General features: G+C 41.1%; 1 protein-coding gene across 2 annotated transcripts; it reads left to right on the forward strand.

The window, feature by feature from the left end:
* Nucleotides 1–254: 254 nt before the first annotated feature.
* On the forward strand, nt 255–25,365 carry LOC125228120 (caspase Dronc-like). Of its 2 annotated transcripts, XM_048132575.1 has the most exons (8): nt 255–535; nt 8,438–8,621; nt 9,373–9,459; nt 16,702–16,824; nt 18,751–18,935; nt 20,208–20,428; nt 21,080–21,231; nt 23,730–25,365. In XM_048132575.1, the coding sequence occupies exons 1-8, from the start codon at nt 404–406 to the stop codon at nt 23,942–23,944; spliced, it is 1,299 nt and encodes a 432-aa protein (XP_047988532.1). In that variant the 5' UTR covers nt 255–403; the 3' UTR covers nt 23,945–25,365. The 2 variants fall into 2 exon arrangements, with proteins under 2 accessions (XP_047988532.1, XP_047988533.1); XM_048132576.1 differs by lacking the exon at nt 9,373–9,459.
* The last annotated feature ends 381 nt before the right edge of the window (nt 25,366–25,746 follow it).

A 25,746-nucleotide genomic window follows, 5' to 3' on the forward strand; every position in this document is an offset into this window, starting at 1 on the left:
CCTAAATGACGGCAAATTTCCTAAAAATGTTCAATTTACTGCTGCTAAATTACACTCTAATTTCTGTAAAAGTTAATCAATACATACATATTGATTTAAATTCAGATGTATTCTAAATACAAAATAAATCTGATTAATTAAATATTTTAGACTTGTTTTGGAACATGCCTAAAGAATGCAACACATTCATTCATTCATTCATCTCTGACACTTGTTCATGAAAGCATTCAATTCATTCATCACTCAGTCGTCCCTCGCGTTTGTTGTTGTTATTGTACTTTTGAATTGCACTACTTTTATAGACTTTTTACAAATGCGTGTATTTAATTTTATATTTTAACATAAGCGGAAATAAATAGTGAATAAGTATTTTTAGTTTTTTGGGAGCGTCTTTAAAGCAATCATGCAGGACGAACATCGAGCTGCGATCCAAAAATGTTTCACCTCCTTGGTGGAACAGACGGACTTGGAAACAATGGTTTCTGCTCTATATGAGAAAGGAGTATTCTCCGAAGCCATGATAGAGCCTTACAAAGTAAGTGATACTTTTGTAACGAAGAGTATTCCTTCATTTTCTGAATTTGAGCAGAATATGTTAAGCTAAGCGTGGGTGAGTCATTAAGTTGGCATGTGACATTGACACCATCATCAGACCGTCTTAGTGCGAAGCACCTTGTGTATATAACCTTCAGAACTCTGTTAAACAGCTAAAACAAGTAGAGTTAGCATAGTGTCCTCTGCTGTTTGTATCTTATGTCCTTAAATTGTATCTTGTTTTTAGTGCATGTTAATTATAAGATGTAATGTTTTGAAAATAAGTGGCCCGCCGAGTTTCTTGCCGGTCCCATAGTGGATACCCCCCTCCAACTGAAGGGGGACTGAAATCTTCTCAATGCTGAGGTGTAGGGTTAGAGCCGTAGCTTTATTTGTCTTTTATATGCTCATTGTAATATGCCTACTTGGAAAATAAATATTTCATTTCTTATCTGGCTGATCTTCACTAGACTTATGCTACGTCCACTGTGCTGTGATTGGTAAACAATGTTTCTGTTTATAAGTTATGTAAACTAACGGCCATTATTGGCATGTGCTAACTACATTTCATACATCGGGACAAGCTAGTGTGTGTGAAATCTATGAGAGCATGTCATTGTTCAGATATTCTGCCCTCATAAGACAACAGCAGTATCCTAAATTTAAATTCAAACATGTACCTTCTAGCAAATCATAAAAATTCAAACATAACCATATCAAGATTTAATACAAGAACACTAAAAACTAGAGATGGGCCGAATACGGACTTTGCCGAATACGAATATTCGGCCGAACATTAGGTTCAGCTGTTACCGAATCGAATATTCGGTTCCACTATATTTAATACCTGGCTTAGAGTTAAAAACTTTTCAATATTTGGTAATGGGTACTAACTAAGGCTCTTAATGTTCCTATAATTTAGTGCATAAGAACATTTTGATTTTTATTTCTTAAGCTACCTTATTTTTACTTTTTTACATAATTATTGTAGGGACTTATATTTAACGCATTTTTAACCCCCTTTGGTCCATAGACTCCTGAAATAGGATGTTATTATCCCATGAATTACGAAACAACTTGTGCTATTTATTTACTTTGTTTATTCGGTAAATATTCGGCAATGTAACTGAACTATTCGGCCGAATACGAACATTGCAAAACATGCCGAATATGCCGAATACCGAATATTTACCGAATATTCGGCCCATCTCTACTAAAAACTCTAGCCATGAGACAGCTCTATTGCTTGGGGCAGTATCCAAGAATTAAAAAATAAGTTTGTTTACCTAGCGGGCAAACATATTACATTTTCACTGGACTTAATAGTGTAACACACTATGTCCGAAACGTTGGGCCAAATATGTACATTATTACCTGCAGAATAAGGTCGTGCACAGAGTAGGTATAGCTAGTATAGTAGTAGCGGGAACGGGCGGCGAGTCGTCAACACGTGTTTCATATCAAGGGCGCCGCGTTTTCAAAACGCTTCGATAACAAATATTTCACCGTCCAGTATAAGAGAGCTCCCTTATTACAAGTGACAAAAGTCATACAAATCAATTAGTCCGATAGGTCACGTTAAACTGGTCAAGTCGTTAGCTCAATAATAGTACCTATCGAGCTTGACGAGATGCTTGGATCACAACAACGTAATATGTATGAAAGCTTGCGGCGCTTAAGACTGTATTCTTTCGAGTCGTGTGTAACGTATTTTGGCGAGGCAAATTTGAAGCACAGTGCGTGTCTGTCTCACTCACTCTTACGGTAAACCTAATGAACTGTTTCACTTTCAGAGGATTTTTGAAGTAATTTGGGTAATATGACATTGTCGCGGTGAGGTCTTTCCGGTACAAATTTATCGGTGGATCTTTTCGGATTTGTGGATGATGAGCCGATGCGATGTCGCTTCATTTTGAAGTGTCGACTCTCGCGAGGGAGTTCTTAGAGGACCGCGAGGAGCGCGTGTGACTGTTGAGTTTTTGAATGATTTGAAGTTTGTGAATGATTTTATTTTGTGTGTATTTGTGTGGGCATGAGGTGTTTGTGTTGCGAGAGTCAAATCAATAATATGAGTGGTACAAATTTTATTAGGGGCCTCATGTGTGAGAAACTCAACACTCGAATGCTGCGTAACAATGCGAGCCGAAATCGCCTAATCGGAAGTGTCCGACTTGGTATCGACTAATCTATACACGTTGTAACATGAGAAACCAGAAATCAAAACCTGGTTTCTGGTATCTAGTACCCGGTAACCGGTAACCGGTAACCGGTAACCGGTAACCGGTAACCGGTATCCGGTATCCGGTATCCGGTATCCGGTAACCGGTATCCGGTAACCGGTATCCGGTAACCGGTATCCGGTAACCGGTATCCGGTAACCGGTAACCGGTATCCGGTAACCGGTATCCGGTAACCGGTATCCGGTAACCGGTATCCGGTAACCGGTATCCGGTAACCGGTGTCCGGTAACCGGTAACCGGTGACGGGTCTCCGGTATTCGGTGACCGGTAACCGGTAACCAGTAACCAATGACCGTTAACCGGTATCCGGTAAACGGTGACCGGTAACCGGTAGACGGTAACCGGTATCCGGTAAACGGTAGACAGTAACCGGTAACCAGCATCCGATATACGGTATCCGATATCCGGTTTCCCGTGTTCGGTTTCCCGTTTCTGGTTTGGTTTTGGTTTTAGTTTTAGTTCTGTTAGTTTAAACAAAAACAAAACTGAAAACGAAAACGGAAACCGAAACGGGAATGGAAACGAAAACCGAAATCGAAACCGAAACCGACACCGAAACCTACACCAAAACCGACACCGAAACCAAGACCAAAACCGAAACCGAAAAAAATATTTAAGTTCCTAGAAGTAAAGAGTGACAGAGATAGCACTATAATCATTTAAGTTCCTGGTAGTAAAGAGTGACAGAGATAGCACTCATGTTAGTCAAACTCGTGGTATGTGCACTTCCCGTACACAGTAAAGAGTGACAGAGATAGCACTATAATCATTTAAGTTCCTGGTAGTAAAGAGTGACAGAGATAGTACTGTAATAATAAAATTTATGTTCCTGGTAGTAAAGAGTGACAGAGATAGCACTATCATAATTAAAGTTCCTGGTAGTAAAGAGTGATAGAGATAGCACTCATGTTAGTCAAACTCGTGGTATGTGCACTTCCCGCACACAGTAAAGAGTGACAGAGATAGCACTATAATAATTTAAGGTCCTGGTAGTAAAGAGTGACAGAGATAGCACTATAACAATTTAAGTTCCTGATAGTAAAGAGTGACAGAGAATAGAGATAGTACTATAATAATTTAAGTTCCTGGTAGTAAAGAGTGACAGAGATAGCATTTTTGTTATTTAAATTTCTGTTAGTAAAGAGTGACAGAGATAGCACTATTGTTATTTAAATTTCTGTTAGTAAAGACGTAAAGAGTGACAGAGATATCACTCACGTTGGTCAAAGACGTGGTTTATGGACTACTATTTGGACCCCCAATGCCACGCTTTTTAATCCTTTAACATGGATTGTCACATTTAGTATGACGTAATATATGAATGACGCCTAAAGATTGAGAGAGACAGCAATATTGTTCTTCAAATTCGTGGTAGTGAGAACAGGGTGCGTAGCCGAATGGCACAAACGCTCACGAAACGAAACGCTAGTAGATATCTATCTCTATCGCTCTTGCGTATTGGCGCGACAGAGCCAGACTGCGTTTCGTTTTCGTTTCGCGTCGGAGAAATGGCATTCGGCTACGGGGCCTGAACAGAGACAGCACTATGTATCGCGCGGCCGCCGACTACGCAAGTCGCCGCGTAATTATAATAACCGTTCGGCTCCTTTTTAGATCGTGTACAGTCAACAACACAGCTGGCAAGACAAAGTGCCAAAAATATGTATAGAGTATTTTATTTCCTGTACAAGTGTTGGTACTTGGTACATTAAGGTATGTGTATACATATATTTGGCACTTTATCTGTATTCACAGCTGAGTTGCTGACTGTACCAATAACGATCAACTATGAACTTTTGTGGTTTGTTTTAAATAGTTCTATGCAGATATAGATTAGAATACCTATTCTATCGGTACTTTTTGTATAGGTTATTATAATAACTGGACAAAATAATTATAATCAGTGCCGGCGCACTCCGCGATCACGATTCTTTCGCCGAGCTACAAGGCCTTGATATATAGGATGTATTATTTTATCAGCAACAAAAATATGTGATGATATTGAATTAAGGCAAAACAAGACATATAAACGCTCTCCATTATTTCCTCCCTGGTTTATGAAGCTAGAACAATGATTTTTAACACATACGAAATTCGTACACTGTAATAAAGTGATGATACTATAAATATACTCGACATTCAAAGTCGATAATCTAGTGACGTGAGAAGTTATTGATATAACAGAATTTTGCACAAAATAGGCTCACCCTTTGATGTTGAAAATGCCGCCACTCTATAAAACAAACAGACCGCACACGAGCAGCCGACATTAAATTCTATTGCACGGCGCGAAGGTCGAAAGCCGCGCCCGCACCTGGGCGTAGGTAGCGAGATCGGGTGCACGTGCGCTTACCTTTGAAATCGCCGACACACAGGTGTCGCCGTTCGCCCTCTCTTTTCATTTATGTTTCTGTTTCAATCGGTTAGCCGTTTGCCGGCCGGCAATAAAGGTTGTTTTTTTAACCGACTTCAAAAAAAGTAGGAGGTTCTCAATTCGACTGAATGTTTCTTAGGGTTCCGTAGTCAACTAGGAATCCTTATAGTTTCCCCCTGTCTGTCTGTCTGTCCGTCCGTCCGCGGATAATCTCAGTAACCGTAAGCACTAGAAAGCTGAAATTTGGTACCAATGTATCAATCACGCCAACAAAGTGCAAAAATAAAAAATGGAAAAAATGTTTTATTAGGGTACCCCCCCTACATGTAAAGTGGGGGCTGATTTTTTTTTATCATTCCAACCCCAACGTATGATATATTGTTGGATAGGTATTTAAAAAAAACCGGCCAAGAGCGTGACGGGCCACGCTCAGTGTAGGGTTCCGTAGTTGTCCGTATTTTTCTCAAAAATTACGGAACCTATCAAGTTCAAAACAATTTTCCTAGAAAGTCTTTATAAAGTTCTACTTTTGTGATTTTTTTCATATTTTTTAAACATATGGTTCAAAAGTTAGAGGGGGGGGGGACGCACTTTTTTCCTTTAGGAGCGATTATTTCCGAAAATATTAATATTATCAAAAAATGATCTTAGTAAACCCTTATTCATTTTTAAATACCTATCCAACAATATATCACACGTTGGGGTTGGAATGAAAAAAAATATCAGCCCCCACTTTACATGTAGGGGGGTACCCTAATAAAACATTTTTTTCCATTTTTTATTTTTGCACTTTGTCGGCGTGATTGATATACATATTGGTACCAAATTTCAGCTTTCTAGTGCTAACGGTTACTGAGATTATCCGCGGACGGACGGACGGACGGACGGACGGACGGACGGACGGACGACGGACGGACGGACGGACAGACAGACATGGCGAAACTATAAGGGTTCCTAGTTGACTACGGAACCCTAAAAATGAATAAGGGTTTACTTTTACTAAGATCGTTTTTAGGGTTCCGTAGTCAACTAGGAACCCTTATAGTTTCGCCATGTCTGTCTGTCCGTCCGTCCGTCCGTCCGTCCGTCCGTCCGTCCGCGGATAATCTCAGTAACCGTTAGCACTAGAAAGCTGAAATTTAGTACCAATATGTATATCAATCACGCCCACAAAGTGCAAAAATAAAAAATGGAAAAAAATGTTTTATTAGGGTACCCCCCTACATGTAAAGTGGGGGCTGATATTTTTTTCATTCTAACCCCAACATGTGATATATTGTTGGATAGGTATTTAAAAATGAATAAGGGTTTACTAAGATCGTTTTTTGATAATATTAATATTTTCGGAAATAATCGCTCCTAAAGAAAAAAAAAAAAGTGCGTCCCCCCTCTAACTTTTGAACCATATGTTTAAAAAATATGAAAAAAATCACAAAAGTAGAACTTTATAAAGACTTTCTAGGAAAATTGTTTTGAACTTGATAGGTTCAGTAGTTTTTGAGAAAAATACTGAAAACTACGGAACCCTACACTGAGCGTGGCCCGACACGCTCTTGGCCGGTTTTTGATCATATTAATATTTTCGGAAATAATCGCTCCTAAAGGAAAAAAAATTGCGTCCCCCCCCCCCCTCTATATTTTGAACCTTATGTTTAAAAAAATATGAAAAAAGATCAAAAAAGTAGAACTTTATAAAGACTTTCTAGGAAAATTGTTTTGAGAAAAATACGATAAACTACGGAACCCTACACTGAGCGTGGACCGACACGCTCTTGGCCGGTTTTTTTGTTACTCGATATCTCCGAGAATCGTGGACCGATTTTCAAATTATTTTTTTAATCGAACGGGTATAACCCCGAGATGGTCCTATTGGCACCAAGTCCCAGGCGGCGCGGCGCGCGCCACGCCGCCGCCACGCCGCCTGGGGCGCGTCTTACGTCCTTCCTATACAAAATGTACTGAGGAGACGATTTTTGAATTACACTCAGGTGGCGTGGCGCGGACGTCCGTCCGCGCCCCGAGACACGCGACGCTCTGGTGTGGCCGGTACCTTACGTCCCTAACCTATTAACCGATCCGCCGCGGTGACGCGGCCGGTGCGCGGCGCGCTCTCCCAGGCCCGCGCCCCGCGCGCTCCCCCGCCCCGCGACAGCCGCTCTACGACAACTTTGCACCCTTTTAAATTACTGACATTTACAGTTTCTTAAGCGCGACCTTCACAGTATTAATTTTGATAAAATCATGATTATAGTACACAAAAACCTGGTCTTAAGCAAAAAAATCTCAGTTACAATTTATACCTACTGAGAAATTCATGTTTATTTAAGCGTTAAAAATATATGTTTAAGATCGGTGTTAAATGTCTATATATACTTAATACAATGCAAATTGATATATATATCATGGTCACCATTTTTACCTACCTAGATATTCACATTAAATGAAAACGGTAAAAAAAGTACACAATCAGATTTATTTTCTGTGTAATATCGCTAATAACTGATCGCATCTGAGTGCACCACAAAGTTAATCTAACAAAGTTTTCGGTTAACTATTTTGCTGTTAGCGAAAAGTGGGATAATGTACTTTATCTCATGATTTTTATAAGATATGAATACGATCGTCTTTTTTTTTATCTATGTACATAATTACTATTTGATGCTTAATAATAATACCCAATAAAATATCAAAAAGGACGAGTTATTGAATTATGTCCAGGGTACCTTACTTTTACTCCACTACATGTGTTTTGCAATTAAGTCCCATTAATTTCATAATATAGGCAACATTTAGTCATTATCTATAATTTCTTGTACATTGTGGACACTCAAATTGGTGTTTTCAATTTTTTATTATATTCTCTTCTAAGTTACAAGCCTTTGCTACTTCTGTAACAAACTAATTAACAAGATAATAACAAATTACTGAAATGGTTTTTTTTTTCACTGTCTAGTAGAAAAAACATTTTTCTCAAACATGCAATGAAATATTGTCTTTACATTCCTTAAAATGGGCTGGGAAGTATCGCTTTTTGGGCGCAACAACTCGAGAGGACTGTAAAGGGATTTCATACTATTTTTTAATAAAATATTGTCCTTTAGAGCATTTTTTTTTTATTTCATTGTATGTTTGAGAAAAGCACTATACATGCCTCGGCGTGAAAACGGATTCCCGGCCTCGTATCCCTATCCTATATATACCCACTTGGCCGGAAATCCTCATTTTCCCGGCCTCTGATGTAATGTACTCATCATTCATCTAAATTTGAATACAAGACAATTTGTTTCAGGACACAAGCAAGGAGTCTAGACTGCGCAAGCGCCAACTCTACATGGATGTGATGCGGCGCGGCCCTCACGCCTTCCGGCACCTGGTGGACGCATTAATGGAAACTGGGGCTTGGATACTGGCCAGGGAATTGGATCCGGAGTCACTACCGATGCGCAGGCCTGAACGCCTGGCTCCCAATCCACGTTAGTATATTTTTGTAATTTGATTTCCTACGGGCAGCATTCTAATTATTTAATATAATAAATAAAATTCAAAGAAATTAAAGTCTTTCACTGTATATGAAAAAAATAACTTTATGTCAGGCTCATTTTGTATTGTAATGTTTCTGAAATGATAATTATTTTGTGCATTTAGTACTCCAAACAAATCCGAAATAGTGCATTACGATACAAGTGCGAAAGGAGGAAGTTTGAAATGAAAGGCGATAAATTAAAACACGACCAAAGGAGAGTTTCAAATCGACACGAGTTACGAATTTAATTTACCTTCGCACGTGTATCGTACGAAGTTTTTCAGTACAGAGAGCAAGAAGTGGTACTTTATGTGTCCTATATCGAAACTTCAAATGGTCATATGTACTGAAAAAAGTTGTACAATACACGTCCGAAGAGTACACACTCCCTTCACGGCTTCGATCGTGTTTTAATACATACCTACACCGCATAGTTGTTAATGAGGTTCAATACACTGTCAGCGTTGCGCCGTCAATTAGTAACAAAATGGCTGCACACATCTGAGCCCGTTCCTTTTGACATGGCTAGTTGTCTATTTTATTTTTTAATATTTTTGTGTAAATGTTCAATTTTTATTTGTGTGTCAATAAATGTTTTCTTATTCTTATTCTTAATTAATCACCACTTGTTTCTAACTTCCTCTTTTCCGCATTTGTATCATTAATGTACTATTAATTATTTCCATTATTTCTGCTTTTAGGTCCTAAATCAAATGACAGCGAGTATGTTAGTTTAAGTAAAGCAAAAAAAATGGGAACAGGAGGAAACAACACAAAAACTGAAACAAGTAAGTCATGATTCAAATCATGGTACTTAAACAATTTTTATAAGTAGGAAATAAGACTGTTTCTTCTTCGTAATAATTCTTAAGGCCTGAGTACATGGTACACGCTCATATTGGACGGGGCAGGGCGTGCACCGTGCATGTCAAACAATAGGCTACTAGACTCATTTCAAATTTGGTACAGTAAATGATTGCCTTTTCTAGTATTTGACATAAAAAAAAAAACAATATTTAACAATATTTTGCGAGAGGCTGGCAACCTGTCACTGCAATTTTATTTTATTTTATTTTTATTTTATTTTATTATGGCAACAAACAGTCATTACATCAAAAGATACAATAGATGGAATACATAAAAGACAAACAGTGCCGAAAATTTAACAAATAGGTATTGTTCAATAATTATAAAAGTTGATACTGAGCGGTAGAAATAGATTTTGCGTGCAACCCAACCGGCAGCGTTACATTTTAACCGATAATCTTGTACCATATGTGCAAATAATAAATAAATTATAAACGCTGTCAGTTAAGCTGCCTACGGGATCCAGTAACACAGACAATATTAAATGATAATTAATTAATAACTTCAGTTATAGTAATTTGTTCTTATACCTTACGATCGATAAGTTCATTATAATTATACCTACATATATTGGTATATTACTTAGTTACTGAGTTATAGTTATTACGTTAGTGGAGATCTAGCCATTATGACTTATTGATTGGCATAATTTAACAGGCAGTTAGATATATCATTTTTAAACTTTGAAATAGATACATTAAAAGGGTTTATATGCATAAAGACATTATTATACATTTCAGGCGCGCGGGAGAGGAAACAATTTTTTGTATATTTTTTCTTCAAGTGAGGGGGTGAAAACAGATATTTTTTACGTGAGGAGCGGGCTGGTCGAGTACTGCATGAAAGTTTAATTTTTGATAGCAAAGTAGGGGAGTCGATTAGATTATTTATAATTTTAAATAAAATTGTCGCGTCAGTTAATTTGCGTCTGTTTTCTAGGGATAAGATGTTGTAGTGTTGTAGGGATTCCTGATAACTGGAGTTCTTACGAAAATTGCGATAGTTAAGAATTTTGATAAATTTTTTTTGGACCTTTTCTATTCTCGATTTATGACATTGGAAGTAAGGGCTCCATACGACACTACTAAAGTCTAATATGGATCGTACAAATGAAAAATATAAAATTTTGAGGGTTTTATTGGTTTTAAAAGGTTTACTGAGTCTATTGATTAGGCCTAGGTTTCGAAATGCTCTTTGAACTATTTTGTCTATGTGTGCATTAAAAGATACTTTGTCATCCATTATAATACCTAAATCTCTAATATTGGTCGTACGTTTAAGTGTGTCATCACAAAGGTTGTAGTTAAATATTATTGGATGTTTTTTACGGGTATAACTAATAACAGAGCACTTATCTGAATTTAAAAACAATTGATTTTGTGAACAGTATGAACATAAGGCTCTAAGATCATCCTGCAGATCCAAACAATCTTTGACCGAGGTGACTACTTTAAATAGCTTCGTATCGTCAGCATATAATAAGTGATTTGAGTTGTTAAGTGTTGTGCCAATATCATTGATATAAACTGTAAATAAAAGAGGCCCCAAATGAGATCCCTGAGGGATACCAGAGGGCACGCTAAGATAATTAGAACAGTACCCTTTAACACACACGGCCTGACTGCGATTACGTACATATGAGTCGATCCATCTTAGAAGGCTGCCGTGCACACCGGCGTCCAAAAGCTTGTTAATAAGCAAATCGTGGTTAATTTTATCGAACGCCTTTGAAAAGTCGGTGTACACGACATCGATCTGTTGGTTTCTGTCCATGGCTTGAAGTATAAAGTCTGTAAAAGTCAACATATTAGATTCGACACTCCTACATTTGAAAAAACCGTGTTGATGTTCGGATATATGGTGTTTCAATGCTCTAAACAATTCTTCACTAACAATTTTTTCAAAAACTTTGCCTAGCACGCACAGTTTGGAGATAGGCCTATACTGATCAACGAGTGCCTTACCCTCAGTTGTTTTGGGTATGGGTGTTATTATTGAAGATTTCCATATGCACGGAAATATTCCTGTCTTTAGAGAAAATAGGAAAATATACGTAATAGGTTCAGCAAGTTCAGCTGCACATTTAGAGATTAAAAGTGGATGTATTCCATCGGAACCGGCGCCCTTATGAACGTTTACACGTCGCAACTCCCGAAGGACAATATCTTTATTCAAATTAATAGATTCTATATCTACGGCTGTTTCGGAAGTATTTGAGAAGTTTAACGTAATATTTGAATTGTTTTCTATAAATACGGAATGAAAATATCTGTTAAAAGCATTACATATATCTATACCCTCAGTTAGAACATTATTTTTATAAATCATTTTGTCAGGAATGTCATTATTCATTGTTTTATTTTTAACAAAGGCCCAAAAGTACTTAGGGTGCTCATTTATTTTTTGTTCACTAAAATCAATGTAATTATTGTAGCAATCTCGTTCCATTTTTCTAAATCTTTTTCTTAAAGTGGCATAGGTTAGGTAATCTTTTCTATTTCCGTATATTTTCCATTTCTTATGTATTTTTTGTTTTTCTTTACCTAATTTAATAAGAGGCTTAGTAAACCAGGGGGGGGGTGTTTATTACTATTATTTGATATGAGTTTACAGGGAACATGTTTAGCTATAAGTTCGTTAAGAGTTTTATAAAAATATGTGGTCATGTCCTCGACCAGTGACATAGATGAGAATACGGTTAACCAATCTATAATCGAAAGACCGGCGCGTATAGATTCAAAGTCTGCTTTAAAAAACATTTTTTTGTTGATTTTATTATTTATAAGTGAAGTTGGTAAGGACAAGGACAAGGCTATCTCGAGGGCTTTGTGATGAGGATCCTCAGAAACTAAAGGTGACTTGCATGTCAATACGTTACAGAATTTATTACATAGCACTAAGTCTAAAAGTTTGTTATTAGTATTAAATGAAAAGTTGTATTGGGACAGTAGGGATAAACTCATAAAATCAGATAATAGGGAGCTGTAGTAATCATTGTTGGTTGTAATGTCGATTAAGCCACTATCCTCATCGCGGAACCAAATTGCGTTAGATATATTAAAATCACCGAGTATGAGAAACAAATCGTTATTATACGTATCGAGTACTTGTTCAGCCCTAGATAAAAATGAGTTAAATTGTCGGTCGTAATTTTCACCATGCGGAATGTATGTGCATATAATATGTAGATGTGTAGGCGCGAGCGAGTCGCGCGAATCGAAGCCGGCCCGCGGCGCGACCGCCGCCGCCGCGAGCGGCAAGCTCACCCACAGCTCGTCGGCCGGCGGCGGCGCGCGCCACTCGGCTCGCTCCGACGCACACAGCTCGCGGCGCACCGCGACAGCCACACCACCACCCCGCTGGCACCCGCTAGCCTCAGCATCACGGTCGCATCTAAACACCACATAGCGGCTATCGAAATATTCAGAACTGTAAAAGGAGTCATTAAGCCATGTCTCAGTGATACATAGTATGTCGTAGTCGTTGTTTATCAAATTACATAGAAATTCATGTGACTTCGTACGCAAACCCCTCACGTTTTGGTAATAAATAGAAATATTGCTAAGACTTATAACTTTGATAGATTAATAAAAATATGCCTATTTGTTTTCCTCCCGCGCAAATTATAATTATGTGAATAAAACAGCTGTAAAACATTACTATTTTAAGAACGTAGTTATATGTATTAAGCAATTTTGTTATCGATCTAACATGCGTGCAATAATTTATTACAAAATAAATTGATTTAAACTCCTGTCTCAATAGATTACAAGACATTCCCAAACTTTTATATATTATGATTTCCATTATACAAATGCGAAACATATTATTAACATACACATATGAACATGACGCTATTAAGTACAATAATAATCTGAGTACCATGAATGCGCTAATGAGTAGTCATACAATTTTTTTAAGATCATTTTCAGATGATATATGAATTGATTTTGTATTATCATTTTTTCTTATGAAAATTTTACAGTCATTGATCCAGATATATTTATAATTGCGTTCCTTGCCGAGTTCGCGTACTGATTTGTATAACAATTTATTATGAGGAGCTAAATGATCGTTAACGAAAACAGGTTTCGATGCACCATCCATGCCTAGATCGGTTGTTGTCAGGCCGCGCCGCGCGCGCACCGCCGCAATCATCTCATTTTTACGTTTTCTTTGGGTAAATTTCACTATTATATTCGGGGGCATTGTGTATCCATTTGCTGTAGTGTTTTTGGGCAAAAAACGCTGCACACGATGAATATGGTCTATATCTGTAGGGACCAATGTGAGGCCAACCTTGGTGGCAATGCTACGTATTATTACGTCTAAATTTTCACCCTTTGAGAACGGTACGCCCGATATTTCAAGGTTGTTGATACGACATTGTTGTTCCTTCATAAGTAGATCTGACGATAATGAGGTAATTGTATTTCGCGCTTCGCAAAGATCCTTCTCTAATGTGTTTATTTTATCTTTTGTGGCATCATTTGAGGTTTTGATGTCGTTTACTTCTGCCTTAAGCATGTTTTGTTCGCGTAAAAGTTGCTCGTTCGTTAATTTAATGTCGCTTATTTCGGTTCTTATACCGCTTAGGTCTTTCCGCAGGTCCTCGAAGTATTGCCTAAAGGATTCATTGAGTTCAACACGAAAATCTTGAAAATGTTGCGACAAGTCACATTCTGGTTGTTTACGTTTTCGATGGGAAACCGATAACATAGAATCTTCCTTTAAAGATGTTAAATCTGGGTTTGAGCCTGATAAGCCGGCAAGTGAAGCATTTCGTCCTGTCATCTTTTCGCTTGTTTCACACAAATATTATTTAATCAAAATAATGAAGGTGAAAACACTTTCGTAGTATGTAAATAAAAAGACAGTAGGCGTCTCTGTCACTCGCGTATTCGTAGTACGTGAATAAAACAGTAGTCGTCTCTTTCACACGCGAATAAAAGAATGGCCTTAAACACTCCAACACTTTACACTGCAGCTAACTTTGAACTATAACTCAAGCGTAATTAGGGTAAAATTTACTTTAAAATTCAATCCGGGATCGCAAAAATAATCTGACACAGGTCCGCTCACTAACAACCTCGCGCGTAGAATAATTGCAATGTCACAGTTTCGTTTTCTTTCAACCCCTTATTTGCCAAGAGTGGCACTGAAGCTTTAGTAGTTTCATGTGTTCTGCCTACCCCTTTATGGGATACAGGCGTGATTGTATGTATGTAATATTTATAGATTTTGGGTTTAAAAAGTGTATTTTGACTACCTACGTATTTTGGATTATAAAATAGGTATAATTTTTTTTTTGGCCACCGAAAACGCTGTCAGCGATGAAGTGACGTCATCGAATTCGAACCTTACTGCATGTTAAAACAATCACTGACATATTGAACTTTATGCCTTCATGCTTAAAAAGTCAGAAAATGTTGTTTTCGAATAGAATGACCATGCATAGATAATCTATAGGTTAACACGACTGTGTTGTTTTCGCCTGATTACGTAAAAGTATACTTTAAAAATGTTTTTTGCTATTTGTAAGTAATAATAAAATATGTACAGTGCTTAATCAAAATCATATAAGACAAACTTTAAAAACCGGCCAAGAGCGTGTCGGGCCACGCTCAGTGTAGGGTTCCGTAGTTTTCCGTATTTTTCTCAAAAACTACTAAACCTATCAAGTTCGAAACAATTTTCCTAGAAAGTCTTTATAAAGTTCTACTTTTGTGATTTTTTTCATATTTTTTAAACATATGGTTCAAAAGTTAGAGGGGGGGACGCACTTTTTTTTCCTTTAGGAGCGATTATTTCCGAAAATATAAATATTATCAAAAAACGATCTTAGTAAACCCTTATTCATTTTTAAATACCTATCCAACAATATATCACACGTTGGGGTTGGAATGAAAAAAAATATCAGCCCCCACTTTACATGTAGGGGGGGTACCATAATAAAACATTTTTTCCATTTTTTATTTTTGCACTTTGTTGGCGTGATTGATATACATATTGGTACCAAATTTCAGCTTTCTAGTCCTAACGGTTACTGAGATTATCCGCGGACGGACGGACGGACGGACGGACGGACAGACATGGCGAAACTATAAGGGTTCCTAGTTGACTACGGAACCCTAAAAAGGGTCAAGTAGCCTATTGAAGCTCATTCAAGTCGACGCCGGATAGATTGTATGCACGCTCGCCCGCCCCGCGGAACGCTCCACATCGAGCTCAGACCTTACACTTACGGCCCAGCCACGACATTGGTCTAAGCGCGTCAGCGGTGAGCGGCAGCCATACGTGCGACTGAAAAGTACCATCGCTGTGTCTCGCTGCAATGTATGGCCGCCGCTCACCGCTGTCGCGCTTAGACCAATGTCGTGGCTGGGCCTTTACACTTACGGCCCAGCCACGACATTGGTCTAAGCGCGGCAGCGGTGAGCGGCAGCCATACGTGCGAATGAAAAGTCCCATCGCTGTGTCTCGCTCCAATGTATGGCCGCCGCTCACCGCTGTCGCGCTTAGACCAATGTCGTGGCTGGGCCTTTACACTTACGGCCCAGCCACGACATTGGTCTAAGCGCGGCAGCAGTGAGCGGCAGCCATACGTGCGAATGAAAAGTCCCATCGCTGTGTCTCGCTCCAATGTATGGCCGCCGCTCACCGCTGTCGCGCTTAGACCAATGTCGTGGCTGGGCCTTTACACTTACGGCCCAGCCACGACATTGGTCTAAGCGCGGCAGCGGTGAGCGGCAGCCATACGTGCGAATGAAAAGTCCCATCGCTGTGTCTCGCTCCAATGTATGGCCGCCGCTCACCGCTGTCGCGCTTAGACCAATGTCGTGGCTGGGCCTTCACTTACGGCCCAGCCACGATATTGGTCTAAGCGCGGCAGCGGTGAGCGGCAGCCATACGTGCGAATGAAAAGTCCCATCGCTGTGTCTCGCTCTAATGTATGGACGCCGCTAACCAATGTCGTGGCTGGGCCTTTATTATAGATATATCATAATTTTACAGTCAAGTGTAAAAATATGGGTGCGTACAACTTATCAAAAATATGTCCCATAGCACTTTATGTCGGCGGAATAAGGTCTCGGTACATATTTTTGAGCGGATAAAATCGATACGTATTTTTGCACTTGACTGTATATTATTTGTTTCCGCAGAACCTATACAGCCTCCGCCCATACAGCCCCTGCCAACGTTGCCTACGACTCCATTTGAGACCCCAGATATTCCTAAAATCAATGTCGTAAAGAGCACTAAGTTCATGGATGACAATGGAAAAGGTATGTATATGTATACATAATACAAGGACAGAAGGCCGCTGCTTTGATGTTTACAAAATCATCATCATCATATCAGCCCTTTATCGCCCACTGCTGAGCATAGGCCTCTCTTCTAGTACGCCACTTTTCCCGGTCCTGGGCTAGTCTCATCCAGTTGTAACCCGCTATTTTCCGGATATCATCGACCCAACGGATGCCAGGCATTCTTTACATTCATGTGAGCGGCCACCACTCCGTTAACATTTTAGTCCACCTGCGATCACTCTGCCTAGCAACATGTCCCGCCCAACTCCACTTTAGTTTAGTAATAACGAAACCCACGTCTTGCACCTTGGCATGACGACGGATCGTTTACAAAATGCCGCCTCATAATTTTTAAAGTGAGAATTGAGATCTATTGCGTCGCGCGAAGATCGTCAACCATGATTTTTTTCGCCCTGGCCTGACGGTGTTTTACGTGCTCAAGAGCTGCATGTGCTTATTCCACCGTCCCCATTCTACCATCGGACTCTTAGACGCATGGCCGGTTTCCATCCTTACTTGGTAGATATTCCGCGAATTCGCACGAAGCTTTACTTCTTCTTTTCTTATGCGCACTGCCAAGGAGTGGAATTCCTTGCCGCCGGCTATATTTCCGAGCTCGTATAACCCGGCAACTTTCAAATCAAGAGTGAACAGGCATCTTCTGGGCGAGCTCACTTAGGCCATCTTAGCCTTTGGCTAGCTGTGGCGTCGTTGCCTTTATTTTAAAAAATGAACCTGTGTCATCCTATTCAAAGTAAGCCGAACGCGATTTATTTAAAAAAAAAATGAACCCGTTCGCGCACAAAAAAAAGCGCGAGTCACTGTCACTGTCACCCTCCTTACGTTATCCCGACATTTGCCACGGCTCATGTGAGCTTGGGGTCCGCTCTGACAACTAATTCCAAGATTTGGCATAGGCATTAGTTTTACGAAAGCGACTGTCATCTGACCTTCCTTCCCGAAGGGTAACTAGGCCTTATTGGAATTAGTCCGGTTTCCTCACGATGTTTTCCTTCACCCAAAAGCGACTGGCACATGGGGTATTTCACGCCAAACGGACAGCGAAAATAATGTCATTTCATAGAATTTGCTGATATTTGGAATAGTTATACTACTTGATGTCATGAGTTTACGCATATTTTTATTTTATTTTTATTTGGCTCCGTTTCCGGTTAGGACGCATTTAAAAAATGGACGAAATCGGAGGAGTGGTTGCACTAGTTTCGGCGATACGTGAATTTAAGTGACAAAGTGCCGCTCGTAGCGTAGTACTGGGGATAGTGGGGATTTGGTGGGGATTCATTAAAAACTCAGTCAAGTAAACGTTTTTACTTAGAAATGAGAAATAATAAACTCGACATCAAGTAGTATAACTATTCCATATATCAGCAAATTCTATGACATGACATTATTTTCGCTGTCCGCTTGGCGTGAATTGTCCCACATATCAAATGACATTTCGCACATAAGTTCCGAAAAACTCATTGGTACGAGACGAGGTTCGAACCCGCGACCTCCGGTTCGAAAGTCGCACGCTCTTACCGCCAGCACATCTCGGACACTGGCGATCAAATATATGAAAGAGGCGCGTTCCTAGCACACATTCTAAGCTCGTGTAGGTGAACGCGTACCATGCTTGTATGAGTGAGATCTGACAGGTTGACTGTTCGCGTTTTTGACAGGCGGTAACTGTGAGGTAACCGAGACCCCTCTCGGTTACCTGCGGTGGGCGGCGTTTTCAGCGGGGAGCGGGAGTGGCCATACTGTACGATAGTACTTTTTATTATACTGTGCCGCCAGGCCACCAACGCTTGTGTGTGTGTGTTCACAAAAAAATGTGTTGAAAATAAATGCTTGTGCTCACAAGAAATAGTGTTGAAGATAAATGAATCATGTCTACAGATATAAAGCTGTACCCAACCCGTGGTCGCCGGCGTGGCGTCCTAGTAGTATTCAGCTACATTGAGTTCCGAGAGCACACAATGGAGACATATCGCCGAGGAGTCGACGTGGACTGTCAGATGTTGAAGAATCTCTTCTCTGAAATCGGCTTTGAGGTCATCTCCTACCAGAACCTGACTAGAGATGTAAGTGCTTCGAATATTTAAATTAATTGTATTGTAACCTAAAGGGAAAACCTTCATCCTAAAATGAAACCTTCAGGAACCCGCTCGTGAACTTTACTCAGGTGCCGACAACCCGCTAGGCGGGTGTGTAATTGAGTGCAACACCTCACTCACACTGCTTCACCTTACCCTATATATAATAGGCTTGTGCCGTTTCGTTCGTTGATCGGAGCGTTCCGATCTCGTTCAGTCGCTCCCACGAACTAGATCGCTCTTTTAGGTCTTTTGCTCATTTAGTTCAGCCAGACCAGCGACCACTGCGGTCGGAAAGATCAGAACGAATGGGACCGAATAGTGTCAAAACGATAGTAATAGTCCATTCCGGGCCGAAAGGTTGTAAGTAACCGAAGTTTAATATGAAAACTTGACTTTTTTTGTTGCTCTGCTAAGTAGCTCTCGCTCTCGGTCGGCGTACTCACACATTCGTTCTCGATCCAAACCGCTCGCGCTCGCCGATCCTATACTAAACTAAATGAGCAAAGACCGATTCTCAGACCACGGAAAGATTCAGTTCATTTCGGTCATTGATGGGATTTTATTCCTAACAGTTCATAGTTCGTGAACGACACAAGCCTAATATATAAGAAGCCATTGTGTAACATAAGTCAGAATAAACTTATATTCCAGGATACAATCGACTTGTCCTTTAGTCCCCACATCACAGGTGGTCGCTATACAAGATAACAGTTATCGATAAACGTAGGTAGAAATTAAATGTAGTTAGTATTTTCGTATATTAGCAGTATTCTTAAAATAGGTCAGTTAACCGTAGGAAATGTATGTTTATGAATTTCGTAGATTAGCACCTTGATTTAGATTTTCGATGTTGTCTTTCGGAATTTTATACTTCGGATATTTTATTTTAGAAAATTCATCATCCTCCTTACGTTATTCCTGCATTTACGGAGCTTGGGGTCCACTTTGACAACTAATCCCAAGATTTGGCGTAGGCACTAGTATTTACGAAAGCGACTGCTACGTGTCCTTCGAACCCGAAGGGTAAACTAGACCTTATAGGAATTACTCCAGTTTCCTCACGATGTTTTCCTTCACCGAAAAGCGACTGGCAAATATCAAATGACATTTCGCACATAAATTTCGAAAAACTCATTTATGCGAGCCGGGGTTCGAACCCCCGACCTCCGGAACGAAAGTGCACGTACTTAGCGCTAGGCTAAGGGCTTCTTAAAAAATGTGCTACGTACTCGTACTAAACAACCCTATAATTTTCAGGAAACCCTCGCTCAAATGAAGAACCTGCCCCTTAAAGGTGCCGAATGCGTCTTCATAGTGATCTCCTCCCACGGATACGGGCGCGACGGATCCTGGGACACAGACATCCGGTGTTCGGACGGCGGGCTGATATCCGCGCACGCCGTGGTCGACCATTTCAATAATCAGAACTGCCCAGTACTAATTGGGATACCGAAGGTGTTCATTTTTCAAATGTGCCGGTAAGTAGGTATACCCAAATCTTTTTACTTCGCGCTCAATCTTGCACCTCACTTCATACCAAAAGCCCGGCTTAAATCGTCGGTTGCTAGGCAGAATGTAGGCAAAAAGCTCTTAGAGCAGGATGAAAAAGCAAGCCCCAGCCAACGAGTGCGAGCGAGCCAGATAGCTGAACATGTGCTTCGACTTCAACTGGTCTCGTTCTTTCCGCGCTGCACTAGCGCCACGGCAAAACATTAAACCTATTATCTGTGATTTGTAAACAACACACGTAGATTCTGTACAGTCAAAGACATAATATAACTCTGTATAGATGGATAAAGTCGAAAAAAATTCGCTTCGGATGATTAATGTGTAACTCCAGAAAAAAGTGAGATAATGTTTTCCAGCAGTGTTTGTGATTGGACAAGTTAAGAGGCAACCCACGCTTAGGCGATGCACGCCCGAGTGTAATTTAGATAACGTCTCCTCAGTACATTTTGTATAGGAAGGACGTAAGACGCGCAAGCGACGCGTCGCTTGAGGGCGCGTGGGGCGCTGACCTCCGTTCCGTGTCTTAGGACATGCGTCGCTTGTGTGTGGATGAACCTGGTGCAAGGTGCAAGTCGATCTGAGTTTGTACAGATACTTGAATAATTTTATATATATTGCAGGGGCGAAAACCGGTATTTAGAGCTCCAAGCGGAGCAAGAGGCGGCCACGGACGGCGCGCCGTACGGCTCGGAGGCGCCGCGCAGCTCGCCCGCGCCGCGCCGCCGCGACCGCGTCTACTCCGACATACTCATAGCGCACTCCACACTACCAGGTACATAACGAGAGCAAGACACAACGCAAGAGCTACACGAGCGCCGCCGCGACCGCGTCTACTCCGACATACTCATAGCGCACTCCACACTACCAGGTACATCACGAGAGCAAGACACAACGCTAGAGCTACACGAGCGCCGCCGCGACCGCGTCTACTCCGACATACTCATAGCGCACTCCACACTACCAGGTACATCACGAGAGCAAGACACAACGCTAGAGCTACACGAGCGCCGCCGCGACCGCGTCTACTCCGACATACTCATAGCGCACTCCACACTACCAGGTACATAACGAGAGCAAGACACAACGCTAGAGCTACACGAGCGCCGCCGCGACCGCGTCTACTCCGACATACTCATAGCGCACTCCACACTACCAGGTACATAACGAGAGCAAGACACAACGCTAGAGCTACACGAGCGCCGCCGCGACCGCGTCTACTCCGACATACTCATAGCGCACTCCACACTACCAGGTACATAACGAGAGCAAGACACAACGCTAGAGCTACACGAGCGCCGCCGCGACCGCGTCTACTCCGACATACTCATAGCGCACTCCACACTACCAGGTACATCACGAGAGCAAGACACAACGCTAGAGCTACACGAGCGCCGCCGCGACCGCGTCTACTCCGACATACTCATAGCGCACTCCACACTACCAGGTACATAACGAGAGCAAGACACAACGCAAGAGCTACAGAGCGCCGCCGCGACCGCGTCTACTCCGACATACTCATAGCGCACTCCACACTACCAGGTACATCACGAGAGCAAGACACAACGCTAGAGCTACACGAGCGCCGCCGCGACCGCGTCTACTCCGACATACTCATAGCGCACTCCACACTACCAGGTACATAACGAGAGCAAGACACAACGCTAGAGCTACACGAGCGCCGCCGCGACCGCGTCTACTCGGACATACTCATAGCGCACTCCACACTACCAGGTACATAACGAGAGCAAGACACAACGCTAGAGCTACACGAGCGCCGCCGCGACCGCGTCTACTCCGACATACTCATAGCGCACTCCACACTACCAGGTACATCACGAGAGCAAGACACAACGCTAGAGCTACACGAGCGCCGCCGCGACCGCGTCTACTCCGACATACTCATAGCGCACTCCACACTACCAGGTACATAACGAGAGCAAGACACAACGCTAGAGCTACACGAGCGCCGCCGCGACCGCGTCTACTCCGACATACTCATAGCGCACTCCACACTACCAGGTACATAACGAGAGCAAGACACAACGCTAGAGCTACACGAGCGCCGCCGCGACCGCGTCTACTCCGACATACTCATAGCGCACTCCACACTACCAGGTACATCACGAGAGCAAGACACAACGCTAGAGCTACACGAGCGCCGCCGCGACCGCGTCTACTCCGACATACTCATAGCGCACTCCACACTACCAGGTACATAACTAGAGCAAGACACAACGCTAGAGCTACACGAGCGCCGCCGCGACCGCGTCTACTCCGACATACTCATAGCGCACTCCACACTACCAGGTACATCACGAGAGCAAGACACAACGCAAGAGCTACACGAGCTTATTCCACCGTCCCCATTCTACCATCGGACTCTTAGGGCCGGTTGCATCAAACCGTATGTCACCGTTAAAGCGTTCGTTAAATTTTATAGTATGGGAAGTTCCATAGACGTCTGTTGCGTGACGATGATGTGTCTGTCAAATGTGGTTGATGCAACTGGCCCTTAGACGCACGACCGGTTTCCATCCTGACTTGGTAGATATTCCGCGAATTCGCACGAAGCGCTTTGCTTCTTATTTTCTTATGCGCACTGCCGGCGGCTTTATTTCCGAGCTCATATCACCCGGCAACCTTCAGATCAAGAGTGAACAGGCATCTTCTGGACGAGCTCACTCCATCGTAACCCACGTCTTTGCCATAATAAAAAAATAAAAACTATACAGTTTATTGACCGTCTCACCCAAGGCAGACATTTTCCCTTTTTTAAATTTATTCTAAGGTCCACGTTTCTGCTACTGACCGAGCAGCAGCCTCGAACAACGGCCTTGCGAATAATCATGTTATAAACTCGGAATAAATATGTGCACTATTTTGAACTGGCCGCCATTTTGTGAGCGTAATTTGCGCGAGGCTGCTCGGTCAGTGTGACTTTTGCCCTTTTGTGTGTTAGTGCCGCAAACCAGGCAAATATGGTCGATAAATAATAAAACATGTAGCCGTCCCTATTGCACTTACAAATAGTGCGATAGGGACGGCAAGGTGTTTTATTTTATCATTTATCGCGCGACCATGCTTGACTGCCAGGCCTTGTTTCAGAACTGTTGTGAACATTTTAAAAGCATTCGCCACTCCACTTGCGTCTCTCAGTTCCAGCGGTCAATCAGGCGGTCATATCCTTCACATATTTAGTGAAATAATAATTGTTTTTGATATTGTCGCGTAAAATTACAATATTTACCTTCCTTTTTATTTTATCAACAGGATTCGTATCCCACCGCGACATGGACAAAGGGTCATGGTTCATCCAAGCACTATGCGAAGTGTTCGCAGCGAACGCTCACGAATGTCACGTGGTCACACTGTTCACGCTTGTAGACAAGGCGTTACAGGAGCGGTTCCATGTGCAAACCTCAGTCGTGGAAAACTGGGGATTCAACTGCAAGTTATATTTGCACCCGGGACTTTTTGAAGACTAACGTGACATGTGTTCACAGTCGTGAACAAGGCATTAAAGGAGCGCTTTCGACTTTAGAGTGTTCTGACATTGGTTGTCGAGAAGTACATGCGAGACTTTTTGAGGACTAATGTGACAAGTAGTGACAGTGTTCACAGTTGTGAACAAGGAAATACAGGAGGGTTTTCGTGTTCAAACGTCGGTCGTCGAGAATGGAGGGTTCAACTGCAAGTTATATCTACATCCAGGACTTTTTGAAGGCTGAAGTGAGAAGTGTTCACAGTTGTGAAGAAGGCATTTTCGTGTTCAGTGTTTAAACGTCAGTGGTCGAGAGCTGCAGGCGTAGCACACTAGTTCGATAAACTTTATCGCATCGGTGCGTCTCTATCGCACTTAAATAGTGCGAGAAGGACAGCCTGGCATTATATCGTTTATGCAAGTTATATTTTGACTTTTTGAGGACTAAAGTGCAAGCGATCACAGTTGTGAACAAGGCATTAAAGGAGCGCTTTCGTGTTCAAAGTGTTCTATCATTGGACTGTTTGAAGACTAAAGTGAGAAATAGTGACAGTATTCACGGTTGTGAACAAGGCATTACAGAAGTGCTTTCGTGTTTCTGTGCTTTGTGTGCTTTCTCAAAAATGATCGCGTGACGTAAAGGTAATATTCTGAGGAAAGTTCATTTTAAACAAAGCCTCAGTTTCAGATGGAGTTTCTAAGAACAATCAAATGGTTCATGTTTTTTTTTGCTAGCTATGTTAGCTAGTTTACTGAATTTTACATCGAATTTTAGACCTATTTTTAGACTTTATACGTAAGCGATTAGAACAAATGAATTATTATAGGAAAATGTTACTTTATTCTTCCAAAATGTATAGATCTATGTATAATCTAATAGTGTATTGTAAAGAACAAAACATTGCCAACTAAGATTAATAATTAGTTTGCCTTTGGCCATGTATTGTAATATCTCTAACCTGTGATAGTAGTTAGTAATAGTCGGTATAAGTTTTGTTACCATCGACTGTTGCGTTCCATACATATAATCATTATTTTTTTTACTTTTTAAATGTTGTAATAGAAATATGTGTCAACTCAACACACGTGCCATACGTGATCTAGACACCCTATTTAATACTGTAAATATTGTAAAACATGGGGAGAAAATAGATTAGTTGAAATTGACCGCCAGTCGAAATTACCTCTCTGTACCTTAATACCTACCTATCAGCAGCGGCTGGTCCATGCAAGCCGAACCCCACCGGCTTGCCTAAAATTGATTACTAGTTACTAGTAAAGTACCTAATGTTATGGTAGGTTTCTTTTTGCTCAGTGTTGCCTAGCAGAAATTTTCACCAGCCGCCATTGCTAACTATTATTTCTTACGATATAAAGTTATTCAAATTAGGCGAATGCTATTGTGTTATAATATTTAAACTATAAAAAAAACCGGCCAAGAGCGTGTCGGGCCACGCTCAGTGTAGGGTTCCGTAGTTTTCCGTATTTTTCTCAAAAACTACTGAACCTATCAAGTTCAAAACAATTTTCCTAGAAAGTCTTTATAAAGTTCTACTTTTGTAATTTTTTTCATATTTTTTAAACATATGGTTCAAAAGTTAGAGGGGGGGGGACGCACTTTTTTTTCCTTTAGGAGCAATTATTTCCGAAAATATTAATATTATCAAAAAACGATCTTAGTAAACCCTTACTCATTTTTAAATACCTATCCAACAATATATCACACGTTGGGGTTGGAATGAAAAAAAATATCAGCTCCCACTTTACATGTAGGGGGGGTACCCTAATAAAACAATTTTTGCCATT

Source organism: Leguminivora glycinivorella, chromosome 7 (genome assembly GCF_023078275.1).
Source record: "Leguminivora glycinivorella isolate SPB_JAAS2020 chromosome 7, LegGlyc_1.1, whole genome shotgun sequence".
NCBI lineage: Eukaryota > Metazoa > Arthropoda > Insecta > Lepidoptera > Tortricidae > Leguminivora > Leguminivora glycinivorella.

Coding starts and splice junctions, on each gene's coding strand:
- LOC125228120 (XM_048132575.1), top strand. CDS start 404: ATGCAGGACGAACATCGAGCTGCGATCCAAAAATGTTTCACCTCCTTG. Junction 16,825..18,750: donor CATGGATGACAATGGAAAAG/GTATGTATATGT, acceptor TCATGTCTACAG/ATATAAAGCTGTACCCAACC. Junction 21,232..23,729: donor AGCGCACTCCACACTACCAG/GTACATAACGAG, acceptor TTTTATCAACAG/GATTCGTATCCCACCGCGAC.